The sequence below is a fragment of the Anas acuta genome, chromosome 1 (assembly GCF_963932015.1).
Source record: "Anas acuta chromosome 1, bAnaAcu1.1, whole genome shotgun sequence".
In the NCBI taxonomy this organism is placed as follows: domain Eukaryota; kingdom Metazoa; phylum Chordata; class Aves; order Anseriformes; family Anatidae; genus Anas; species Anas acuta.
The window spans coordinates 203700962-203713158 of record NC_088979.1 but is presented as its reverse complement, the minus strand read 5'-3'; the positions used below and the strand labels follow the sequence as shown (position 1 = coordinate 203713158).

The 12197-nt window shown below is 52.8% G+C and overlaps 1 protein-coding gene across 10 annotated transcripts in view; it reads left to right on the top strand.

Moving 5' to 3' along the window:
- NRF1 (nuclear respiratory factor 1) overlaps window positions 1–11077 on the top strand; it is a 50844-nt gene extending 39767 nt beyond the window's left edge. For 4 of the 10 annotated variants that reach the window (XM_068670191.1, XM_068670182.1, XM_068670181.1 and 1 more), the window contains 3 exons: window positions 2903–2959; window positions 4348–4434; window positions 10317–11077. In XM_068670191.1, coding sequence (XP_068526292.1) covers window positions 2903–2959; window positions 4348–4434; window positions 10317–10480 — 308 coding nt within the window. In that variant the 3' untranslated portion in view covers window positions 10481–11077. Of the gene's footprint in view, window positions 1–2902; window positions 2960–4347; window positions 4435–4916; window positions 4955–10316 lie in introns of those variants that run through there. The other 6 variants (XM_068670183.1, XM_068670188.1, XM_068670185.1 and 3 more) reach the window with 6 other exon arrangements.
- Window positions 11078–12197: the final 1120 nt, after the last annotated feature.

The following is a 12197-nucleotide window of genomic DNA, read 5'->3' as shown; positions in this document are numbered from 1 at the left end:
CCCCTGTCTCCCAGTGACCTTCTCAGCTCACCAAGACAGCTTGGCTTTGCTGTAAAGCAGCTCATGTGACAGCCGTAATCCGCAGCCAGGAACCAGCTGTGCGGGGAAGATTGCAGGGGGGAATCGCCCTATTTTCCTGCCGGCCGGGGTGGTGGCTTCTGCTCGCTGGCTTCCCGGGGGGAGGCTGCCCTTCCTTCATCATCCTCGAGTCCCTCGGCAGGTTGGTACAGTCGGGGTCACGCTGCAAAGCACAGTTTCCAGGTCAGGAGTGCCCACGTGCTTCCTCTGAACCTTTCCAAAAAACAGAGGTGGTGTTTCAAAGTCAGGATTTGCCTTGTTCCTCCCAGTCCCACCCCGTGTCCTTAATCTGTTCCCAAAAGCATCCAACCTTCCCTCTGTGCTGCTTTCACCGGAGCCCCTCTCTGGTGGCCCGCCCGGGTGCTGGTGGGCTTCTTGCCACCTGCCCTCAGAAAGTGCAAAGCGTGCCCTGGAGAAGATGCAGGCTCTAAAAATTAAGAGACTGAGGAGAGCACGAGCTTAGAACTGGCTTAAAAAATCGATCATGGCTTTATTTGCTGCTGCTCGCAGATCGTAGCAAGCTTTCACCCCATACAAATTTGCCTCCTGATTGCCCCAGATCCTCAATTTGCCTCGATTCCCCCCAGGAAGGAGGTGCCTTTGATCAGGTAGGGAGCATTTTGCTTCGTCCCCGTGTAATCCCTCGGTTTCTCCACCAGCTCTGCCAGAAAGCACTCAGAGCCTGGCCGTGGCATCAATAAGTTGTCCACCAGGACGTGGCCCGAGACAATCCCTCGTCTCGTGTAAGCTCCAGGAGCAGCCTTCGGAAAGGGCCATCTGTTCCCGCTGCCCTCTGACAGATTTCGACGAGAGCCCGAGCAGTGAAAGGCTCTCTGCTATTCCCCCGAGCCGCCTGATCTCTTCCCTTCCACCCTTCCCTTCAAAAAAAAAAAAAAAAAGAGGAAAAAAAAACCCAAGCTTTGTACTCCCAAGCATTAAGGGACTCTAATTGGTGTGCGCGCTGCGTTTAGGAGGAGGATGTATAGCTAATGGAAGCAGAGATTTTATTGCTGGCATAAATAGAGCGCCTTCGACCCCTTTGAAGTCTCAGGGAGCAGCAGCCAGCGGCGTTTGCAGTTTGACAGCCTCCGTGGCTCGCACCCACAGCTACCTCGTGGTGTCCCCAGCCCAGTCGTGGAGGTCCCAGCTCTGGTTTTACTGGGGGCAGCCCCAGTCGCGCTTCCAAACAGGAGCTGAGTGCTCAGAGGTTTGGAGTCCCGCTGCAAATCAACGGGATTCAGACTCAGCCAGCTTTTAGGGCTTGGTCACATTTTTGGACTCGGCCAGGTTTTGGGGCTTGGCCGTGTTTTAGGCTTTCTCTTTGCCCCACGCTGCTCTGAATCACCCCCAGCACATGCAAAGCAGAAATTACTCTCCGGCCACCTCTCTCTGCTCTCGTGGAGCTTTTCGACCTGCCCGCCTGCACGAATGTGCCTTCAGCCACCAGGCCGGAGCCCGAGCTTGTTTTTATTTTGAAATCAGCAGATGTGCAGAGCTTTCCAAGCGAGGAATCTGCCAGAGGCGGTAGCATACCAAGAATAAACGCTCTCGGCGGGGAGAGGTAGGAACCCATCCCACCTGTCGCGAGACAGCGGCGTAAAAAGGAGGAATGTGCACTGTAAAAACTTGCTCCTTGCACACTGTTCCACGTCGGGAGTGGTTTCTTGGCCGTGATTTATTGCTCACCTTGCCGAGGATGGGCCGGGCAGCGCACAGAGGGAGGGGACCCCGTGGTGCCAGACGGGTGCCCCTGTCCTATAAAGGAGCAGGGCGCCGCTGCACCCAGGGGTGTGCTGGGTTGTAGCAGGGCTGCTGCTGTAGCTGGATGTGAAGGGGATGCTTTGAAGAGGAGAAAAAAGGGTAAAAAGGGTGTTTAAGCTCTGTGTCCAGCCTTTTTTCCCAAGGAAAAAAGAATTGTGCTTACCTCCTTGCGGCTAGCCAAGGCGCCGGCGGAGATGCAAGATTTGCGCTTTCCTATTTGCAAGGCGAAGCTCTGAAAGCCTCCCCGAGGTGTTGGCACCCTCCAAAAGCTGCACACCTCCCCTGACCGTGTGTTCATGACAACTTTGGGGCTACGGGCACGATCTCCCCCAGCACGGAGGGAGGTGACCGAGGAGAGCGCCCATCATTTCGGGCCCTCTCCTCGGCCATGAATGCGCGCTCTGTTGTCGCGGCAAGGCTCCCGCTGAAGCAGGCAGCGAAATGCTGGGAAAATGTTTTTTAGATGAAGCCAGGGCCTATCTGGTTACGGATTACCTTACGGCCAGAACAATAGCAGCTTTATATCCCCGTGTGCTAAACGCTCTGTAGTGTATGCTAATGCCCGTGTTCACGTGTGATCTATCGTGCAGCCCCACCAGCTTGTGAAACTCATTTAGATCCCGGGGCTCAGGTAGCCTTAAAAATACATCGAGCTCTTCCAAGGAGGCCGGGCGGGCGCCTGGGCTTCATCAACTTCCTAGCCTCGTGCTCTGGGGATGCAGAGAAACGCCACTTTGGCAGCCACTCCTGCTTCTCATTCATTCCCCCTCCCTTGTTCCGCGGGGAGCGGGCTCGGAGGTGGCCCTCGCTTCTCCGAGATGGATTTTACTCCTCTCTGCCCCGCTCAATATTAAATTTACCGTGCCTAACCTTGGGGTGTTGCTCCTACGGTGGCCACCGAACGAAATGAGGGTCACGAGTGTTTTCTCTTCCAGCCCACCCGTTAAGCAACAGGTTGTAATTCCCGTCCATACCCGAATTACCCCACCTAATGCCCCCCTTCCCCCCGTGACTTTAGCCTTTGGCCTGTGTTCAGCCTTTTACACTTGCATTTTATTGTCAGGCATCCTAGCAGCAGACTGTTCAGGTTGCAAGTGGAGCCTAGCAGAGAGTTTTTCAGGTGAGTGGCTTTTTGTGGTGGTAGTTTTGGAATTAACGGGATTTAGCTGTCGTTGGCACTGCCAAACTTATTCCTTGAGGTTCCTGACACTGTGGTGTTTCTCGGGGGTGAAAGGGCTGTGTCTATCTCTCTGTCTCTCTTTTCTGTCTTTCCCCCCTTCCTTTCACGCTTCTAAGGGGCAGATACCAAACGTTGGAGATACGGATTTATATTTGGAGATAAGGATTTTTATATTTGGAGACATGGTTTTATATCGGAGCATCTCGTGGTGGCCGTCTCCCCTGCTGGACCCTGGCCTGGCTGCGGGGTACAGACGTGCACGCCTGCGGGGTTAATGTCTCGCAGCCCGATCCCGTTAGCCCCACGCAAGCCGAGCTCTCTTCTAAGTGTTATTTAAGTAAAGAATTAGTGAGGAGGCTGGAGCTGGGCTCAGCGTGCAGCTTAATAACCCCCAAACACCAGGGTGACGGCTGGGGCTGCGAGGTGTTGTCATCTTTGGATTTGTTAAATTCATCTTTTTCAAGGTCACGAACCCAACGCAGGCGTAAAGCAACAGCAGAAAGTGAAGAAAACCCCAAAGCTACACCTTCAACGCCCGTCGGTTTTAAGAAATGATGGGCTCAAGGTAGCAGAAACCCGAATAAAGTCGTAGGTTGTCTCCCACAGCAGAGGGAGGTGGACACGAGAGCTCGTGTGTGCGCATCCCTGGCCGTGCACATCCTTGCACTGTATTTGATTTCCAAGGATGCCCAGGGTGTTATTTCTGCAGAAACTCTGCCAAATAATGATGTTTCATTAGCATAGGTGATATTTTAGTACCACTTTCAATTCAGATCACTTCTAAAATGAGTTTTAGTCGGTCAAGCTCAAGTAATAACAACGTTTTATCCCTTCAGATGGTTCTCTGCCTTCGTTCTCACAGTAGTCTTTAATAAAACCACGCAGAAAATACAGAATCCTGAAGGATTTAAGGACAAGAATCACTCTCGACGCACAATTCTTCCTCTGGAAGAGACTGCGTGGATGTTAGCAACACAGCAGGCACCTCAGTGAAGAATTTATGGCAAAATAGAAGAGGGAATCCCCATTAGGTGATGGCCCAGAAACATTAAGGTGCTGCACTGCCTCCCGTGCAACCACCAGGTTAATACCTGACGTATCCTCAGAGGAACAGACTCCGAATCCCTTCTGAGGGGTTTCCTGCCTCCAGTTTCTTCTTTTTTCTCTGGAAAAGCTCCCAGCAAGCAGGCTGCGAGAGGGGCAGACCCCGCGGGGAGCAGACGTTAGGGGCTGCTGTCCTTTTCTCTATTTTTTACCTGTGTTTCCTCTCTACATTGACTGACCGTGATAGACTGCTAATCTTATCAGGTGTGCCCTTCACTCCACAGCAAAGCCAGCCGATCAAGGAAGCTTAGAAGGGTTATTCGTTAAGCTTTCGTCTGTGGAGCACGGTAAAAAAAGCTTTCATTATACAGGTAGACGCATGCATGTTTAGACTCCTCTTCGCGTGTTTGTCACCTTTCCTCCCCACCAGATTGGCTCGGGTTTTTAGGGTGCCTTGCCCTGGGGACCCGCTGCTGGGGTTTGAAGCCTGTGTGAGAAGCAGGCTTGACCAAATCCAGCTTTATTCTGCCCAGGTCCTGCTCTCCAGCTCTAAAATCACCCTCGGTGAGGAGAGGGAGAGGCAGCTTGCCTTCCGTAGGGCACAAGAGCCAAAAGCACCAAATTAATCCATCAGGATACCAGGCTGGTGCTCCTTTCCCCTTCACACCTCCACCCTCCTTTTAATATTAAAAAAAAAAAAAGGAGGAGGGGGGGAAGCAAAAATGGACCAAAACTGGGGATTTTCAGCTCCGCTGAAACCCAGATGGAGCGGAAGGCCCAGAGTTTCCCATTGATCCCTTCCAATGTTAAAAATAATTGTGGATTTTTCCTTGTGCTGCTCTCCTGGCCCTAGATGATTGCAGGTGGAGGACTTAAAGGGCTGCAAGGACAGAGATGCGTGGTGCTGGTGAAGTGGAGGAGGAGGTTTTGTCCCCACTGCTCGAAGACTGGGGGGTCGTGGCTGGGCCAGGGGGGCGAGCCTGGGTGTCAGAGGAGATAATTGCGTGGACACAGCTCAGTCCCTGTCTGTATGTCATGTAGTAGCTTGGGGACTGAGCTTTTTGTCAATCGGGATCCAGCCCCACTGTTTATTTTTGGCAAAGTTTCGTAATTGCAGAAAACGAGCAAACAAAAACTTGAAAAAAAAAAAAGAAAAAGCACAAAAAAAAAAAAAAACCCACAGAGCGAACAACAACACAAAGCAAAACCCCCAAAAGCATCCTAATCCACTTCAGGGCTCTTGCCAAGTGGGAGCAGTGTCCTCTAGATCCTAATTTCGGGATGAGGACCGGGCTCAGGTGTTCTCTTGGCCTGTGCCTGGAACAATTTGGGAGGCACCCACGAACCAGCCCCATTTGAGGTCTTGGCTGAGCTGGGACCCTTCCCTCCACGTAGAGAGGACGAAAATAGAGGCGTGTACAAGACGTTGGTGTTGTCTCCTGTGCTTATCTGCTGTGCTCAGGAAGAGTCGAGGTGGCCGTGCCTCTTCTCTGCTACCAAAATTCAGGTCCCTTGTTGTGGTTTTGACCCGAAAGGGATTGAAAAGACAGGTGATGGCTGACCTCGGGCCGTGCTTGAGGTTGGGAAGCAGAATAAGGACGGGCTTCTCTCAAGTTATCGTTTGATGGAACGTTTTTTTTGTTCAAGCTGTGGCTGTTGTGTGCCTGGAAGGTTCTCCAAGCTTAAAAATCCCTGCCTGGACTTCTTGTGACTTGTCAGTAAGACGTTTCTCATCGTGGAAGCCCTTCCAACCATCGTCTTGTTGGAAGAGATCGAATTTGAGGTAGAGATTGATCCTCCAGCAATTATTAGGAGAGAGAGGCACGCTTTCAGAGGACAGCTCATCTTAAAGTAGGTGCTTTAATGAGATGTCTTCCTTCATCACCACTGTCGGACCCTCTTAAATGCTTGGTTTTGGGTGAAACCCCATCCATGGCATCACGTCAACACCTTATCTTGAGGAACACGTATTTTGCAAACGTTTTTCCTCCATAGTCAGGGATTTCATCAAGAAATCCCTCTAGTGCCAACTGATTTGGCCAGCGTGTCCTAGCCCGGTCTTAAATTTGCTTGGCTGGTGACTCCCAGCTGTGAACCATCGCTTCTTTACACCGAGTGGAGCCTCCAAAATCTTCCTTTAACAGGCTGGAAGGGAATTCAAGTGGTTGCTGGCTCTAAAAGTGGTGTTTCCCCACGCAGGTCGATCCGGAGCTTCCCAAACTTCTGGTTAATGGTTGGCTTCCTCCCTACCCCCAATACCTCCTGCAGCTCTCATGCTGCGCTTAAAAACTCTCTTATTTTAAAAACTCTCTTATTTTTCCCTCCTGTGGCAAAAGTGATGGGGTTAGTCTCCTCTTTGCATCACTTCTGATGGATTTGTGGATCGTACTGCGTGTACAGACCCAGTGCTGTTTCAATTTCTCTCTGCTGCCCACATAAAATGAATGTTTCCTTGCTTGGAGATCTCCCCGATCCTCTTCTTTGTCCATTAACGCCCTCACACTGCTTAATTTGACTCATCTACAAGAATTTTGCCATCGTGGCTTCAAAGGCGACCTCCAGCACTTCCACCCCTTGGAGTCCAAGAGGGCAGAGCAAGAGCCACCGACTTCTGCGTTCGCTGCTTTGGATCTGCTTCCTCTGCTCGGTGCCAGATCTCCAGGAGCAGAGCTGCGTCTGATTTTTGGCTTCTCCTCATCCCACGTGGGCTCTGGGCTCCGTTTGGAAGAAGACCACGTCCCTCCGTTGAGGTCTGGGCGTTTGATTGCTAGGTTGTGTCACCTTGAATTAAAAAAAAACACACGTACTGTGCTCTGCTGGGGCTCTCCAAGGTGATTTTTGGGGTCGCTGTGCATTATCTGTTCTGCCCCATCAGAGAAATCCCAAGAGCAATTATTCTGTGCTCCGTGGTGGCTCTCAGAACAGCAAACTCGCCTCTGTTCATGGCATCCCTCTCTCAGTCTTCCTTCTCTGCCCTCCCTGAGGGTGAATCGACAAAAAATCTCACCGTTTTCCCTTGCCCACCGTGCTGCCATCAGGCTGGGTCTGCGCTGAAGCTGATGCTCCAAAGGAAGAGGATTTTGCTGCTGGTGAAAGAGGAGGAGACCGCTTCCTTCCCTAAAGTTTGGGTATTTCATGCCTCTGACCCCAAACCCCTGAGCATCGATTATCCTGGATATCTGGGGGCTGCTGAACCTCGAGGCCACTTCCCAGAGCCCTGACTCAGCCCAGCTGCCCCTTTCTCTCCCCCACCCCCTTCCCCGTGCTTTAACGCAGCCGTAAAACCTAAAATTTGGCATCGAGGCGGCTGCCCTTGCTGCTGCTCCCCGCCAGGTAAGGTGTCCACTGGTCATTGCCTGATTTTTGCCCTCTGAATCCTGAAGTTTTCCCAGACAGAGGTGGATCCTGCTCCTCACCCTCCTCCCGTGAGCTGCAACCCCTGCTGGAGGAGGTTTTCTCCTTATTGCTCCTTGCAGCCCCCTCCCCAGCTCAAATCCCGGGGAGCTTTTCCAGCAGCCAGCAAGAAATCCCTGCAGAAAGGGGAGGCAGGAGCCCAGCCACACCATCCCCTGCGTGCTGGGAGCCAGTTTTGGGGTTTTGTGCCCTCTCCGTGCATTATTCAGCACCTCTCCCCAGGTAGGAGCAGCTCGGGGCCGGTGCGAGCCCTCCTCCATCCCTCCCCGGGGCTTTTCCCCGCCTGCACCCAACCCAACTTGGCTTCCTCGGTGTTTTTTTTTTCAGGGTCTCCGAGTTGGTTTTTCCGTCGAATGGATTTCCTATTTTTAAGACAATTGAAAAGGGGCTGAAATCCACGCTTTGGATTACCATATGCCGCTTAGATTAGGGCTAATCAGGGCGCGGGGCCGAGCAGATGCAGCGCGGGGCCAATCCCGGACCCGATTACAGGAGTTTTAATCGTCTCTCCCCCCCCCCCAAGGGCGATCATCTCTGCTCTAATGCACGGCAGCCTTTCCAGCCCTCGCCCTCTCTTCCTCCTTTTGGTTTGTTACCGCTCCTGCCGGGCTGGCTGCTACGTCAGATGCTGAGGAGATTTGCTTTAATCCCACGGAAAAAAAAAAATAAAATAAAAAGGGGGGGGGATCTGCGCGGCGCCGGCTCTCGCGGAGCCATCCTTACTCTGCCCAAGCTCATCCTTCCCCCCCAAAAAAAACCCCGTTCGCTTTTTCCATCTCGTCATCTTTTGGTAGAGCCCGTTTTTGGCAGCCCCAAATTCGAGGCCGGCATCTTCGAGCCGTGCAGAGGGATCGGGAGGCTCCCACCCTGACCGGTGACCCCTCGTCTTTGGGGTGGCCGCGGGGACAGCCTCACCTCGGGGAGCTGCGGCAGATTCCTTGGGGTTAGCAGCCCTACTCACCCTAAAGGCTTAAAGCTTGGTCTGCAGCGGGGATTTCGGGTGCATCCCAGGCCATGGCCCCTGCTCCGTGCCAAAAACCCGCTTAAATCGGGCTGCGCCGCGGGAATCGGCGATCCTACTGGAGATTTGCTTCAACGGGGCCGAGTGAGCTCTCATCTCCGTTCCTCATAACCTAAAACTTAGAAAACACCCCAAAAATTTTCATGTTTCTGCCTCCGTGACATCTGTAGGTGTCGGCATCGGGCCGTCACCCCAATAGGGTCACCCCGCAGTGGGGCTGAGCTGCACGAACCCGTAGGTGGCCCCATTTTGGAACGGGAACAACCCCTTTTGATAGGGGGGGGCTGCAAAACTTTCCCATTTGCAGATCCCTCGGGGATCCTGAGAGCTGCAAAACTCCACCGGGGTCACCCACCCGGGCAGCACGATCAGACCCTATAAGCTTTCCTGTCTGCAGGGCGAGTTATCCGAGGACACCGCGCCGCCAAATCGCGGCATTAAAACCCCTGTCCTTGGGCAGGACATGGGGCCCTGCCGCAGAAAAACCCCAAGCAGAAAAAATCCTGCTGCCATTTCGGGAAAGCCTGCTGCCCCGATCATCCCCTTGGGTTTTGTTTAGGGTTTTATTTAGGGTTTCGTTTAGGGTTTTATTTAGGATTTTATTTAGGGTTTTGTTTACCCCCTGCATGGGCAGGGAGGTGCGGTTCCAGGGGACGGATTTGGGCACCCCTAAAGCCTTTTTGTCCCAACAAATGTAGAAAGTTTCAAAAATATCCTACTCGTGTGCCCTAAATCATGATTTGAGAAGCCCCCTACCCATCCAGGGACAGCAGGGGACAGGGGCAGATGAAGCCTGCTGCCACCCCGCTATCCTCTTGCCGGCCTTTAGGGTTTGTTACCCCAAAATGCTGCGAGATCCCTTCCCCTGCCTGCCATCCGGGCGCCTCCCACGGTGCCACCTGCGGGTGTTTTCTCCCCCTTTTAATCATTCCCATCACAAAGTTTTTTGGGGGGGCGAGCTGGAACCTGACTTGGTTTGGAGGGGCTGAGTTGGTTTGGAGAGGTTGGATTGGTTTGGAGAGGCTGAGATGTTTTGGAGAGGCCGTTTTGGAGAGGTTTTGGAGAGGTTTTGGAGAGGTTTTGGAGAGGTTTGGAGAGGTTTTGGAGAGGTTTGGAGAGGTTGGGAGCCCTGCCTGGGCACCGGGTGCTGCTGTTGGGGTCGTTTTCTCGTGCGGGGAAGGATTTGGGGTGCTATATGGCATTACAGGAGATGGAAGAGCTCCCCCCTTGGCGCATTTCTTCTTTCTTTCCTCTTGAATCTTTTCGGGGCTCCCTGCTGCTCTGTGCCACCTCCTCCTGCCCGGACAGCCCCACTGTTTTGGGCTGCTGCCCCAAAACCCCATCCAGCTCACCCCACATGTGCCGGATCCCCCTTTCCCAGCACCGGGGTCGCACTGGGGGTTTCTCTGGTTTTGTGGTCAGGGCTGAGCTCCAGCACCCCACACCGTGACCCCACGGGTGCCCTGTGCTGTCGGGGTGGGAGCCTCGACTTTACCCACCCGCCGGCTGCCCCCAAGAACCAAAACCCCACAAAAAAACCCTCGGTGCCCCCAAAAAAAACCATTTTGGCACCCGCACCGAGCCAGGCAGCCTCACCACCCTCACCTTTTGGGCTGGGAGGGAGGGAAACCACACTCAGGGATCCGACGCTACCGCACCTCACCACCCCATTTCTTCTCTTTTTTTCCTTTTTTTTCCCTTTTTTTCCTTTTTTTTTCCTTTTTTTTCCTTTTTTTTCCTTTTTTTTCCTTTTTTTTCCTTTTTTTTCCTTTTTTTCCCTTTTTTTCCCTTTTTTTTCCTTTTTTTTTCTCTCCGCAGGCCTCGTCCAGATCCCCGTCAGCATGTACCAGACCGTGGTGACCAGCCTGGCCCAGGGGAACGGCCCCGTGCAGGTCGCGATGGCCCCGGTGACCACGCGGATAGCGGACAGTGCCGTCACCGTGGACGGGCAGGCGGTGGAAGTGGTGACCTTGGAACAGTGACGGGTGCCCCGCGGTGCCGGGAGCGTGGCGGTGATTTTTCATTTTTTTTTTTCTCTCCTCGTCTCTTTAAAAAAAAAACGCGAATGAAATTTCCATTTTTTTTTTTTTTTTTTAAGAAAAAAAACACACACAAAAAAAAAAAACCAAAAAACCCCGTGCGCCTCTCCAGAGATGAAATCAGGTGGCGTCATCGAGGAGTCTCCCAGCTTTGGATGCGAAGGGGTTTTTGTTAACCTTATTATTATTATTATTATTTTTCTTTTTTTTAAAGGAAAAAAAAAAAAAATGAAATAGCAGAGGGTGTGTGTGTGTCAAGTGCATTTTTATAGCGCCGCTGAGCTCGTAGGAGCGAGCAGCCACGTTCTGACGGGACTTTCGTTCAAAAGAAACAAAAAAAAGAAAAGCAGCCCCCCCTTCGCCCCCTTTTCCCCCAAAGTGGAACGGAGCAGGGTGAGGCCGAGGGGGGGGGGGGATTTTGGGGGGGGCACACACGGACGCCCTCCGGCTGCGCCACCGCCCTCCGCGCTTGGTGAATTGGGATGGAAAGCTTTTAACGTGGACTTTTATATTTAAAAAAAAAAACAAAAAAAAGGACAATAAGAACAACAAAACCATCAATTTGGAAAAGCCTCTTCTGGGGAAAACGCCTTGTGGGACTGCGGGGGGGGGGGGTGGCAGCTCCCCCCCCCCAGGGGACAGCTCTGCCGCGGGACCACCGCCGCCGCCAGCCCCCCGCTCCCTTTTTTGGTGCACACTGGAGACCCGCTCTTAATTCCTCTGCTCTGGAAAACGTACCTGCCGGTTTAGATCTTTTTTTTGGTTGTTTTTTCCTTTTTTGTTATTATAATAATAATTATTGTTATTATTATTTCCTCCTGCGGGGCTTGGGAACCGAGGGGAACCGCCCCGAAAGGAGCTCGGGCTGCGCCGGGACGGATGCGGGGACCCCCCCGGGACCAGCGCTCAGCCCCCCCCCAACCCCTCCCCAAATTTCCCTTGCCAAAGAGCCACGGGGGGGGCTCCACCCAACCCCGCTGCCCCCCCCCGGGACCCCCGGGACCCCCAAATCATCCCCTGGGAGCCGTGCACCCAGTCCTGCTCCATGCCCCCCCCTCCCCGGCACATCTCCGCCACCCAAAACCCTCCAAAGGAGGGAAGGGGGCGCGGGGGCCTTTTTGGGGACAGATCCCCCAATTTGGGGCCATCCCAGCGGGCCAAACCTTTCCAACCGAGCCCCCCCCATCTCCTCCTCCATCCCCGCGGCGCGTGCAGTCGTGCATGGTATTTAATTTTTTGGGGTTTTGTTTCGTTTTTATTATTATGACGATTTTTCAAGTGGCCGTTCACAAAGTTCTCCGCGTCTCGCTCCGCCCTCGAGGCAATTTCCAGATTCTTGTATTTTTACTTTGTTTTATACGGGAAATATCAAAAAAAAAGCGTCCTTTGTACCCATTTCTTCCGTAACCTTTTAACGAGGGGAGGGAGGGCGAGCTTGCCCTAGCGGCGGTCCTGGTTTCTCCGCTTTTGGGTATTTTTTTATTTTTTTTTAATTTTTTTTAATTACGATGATTTTTATTTTTTTTTTTTAAAAAATCGTCGTTGTGAAGATGTCGGTGGCTTTCACGTCCGTGTTCCTTTGGCGGTGAGATGACGTTCTCCTAGTCTGAGAGGTTTTCCCCCTTTCCCCTCCTCCTCCCCCCGACCCCAAAAAAAAACA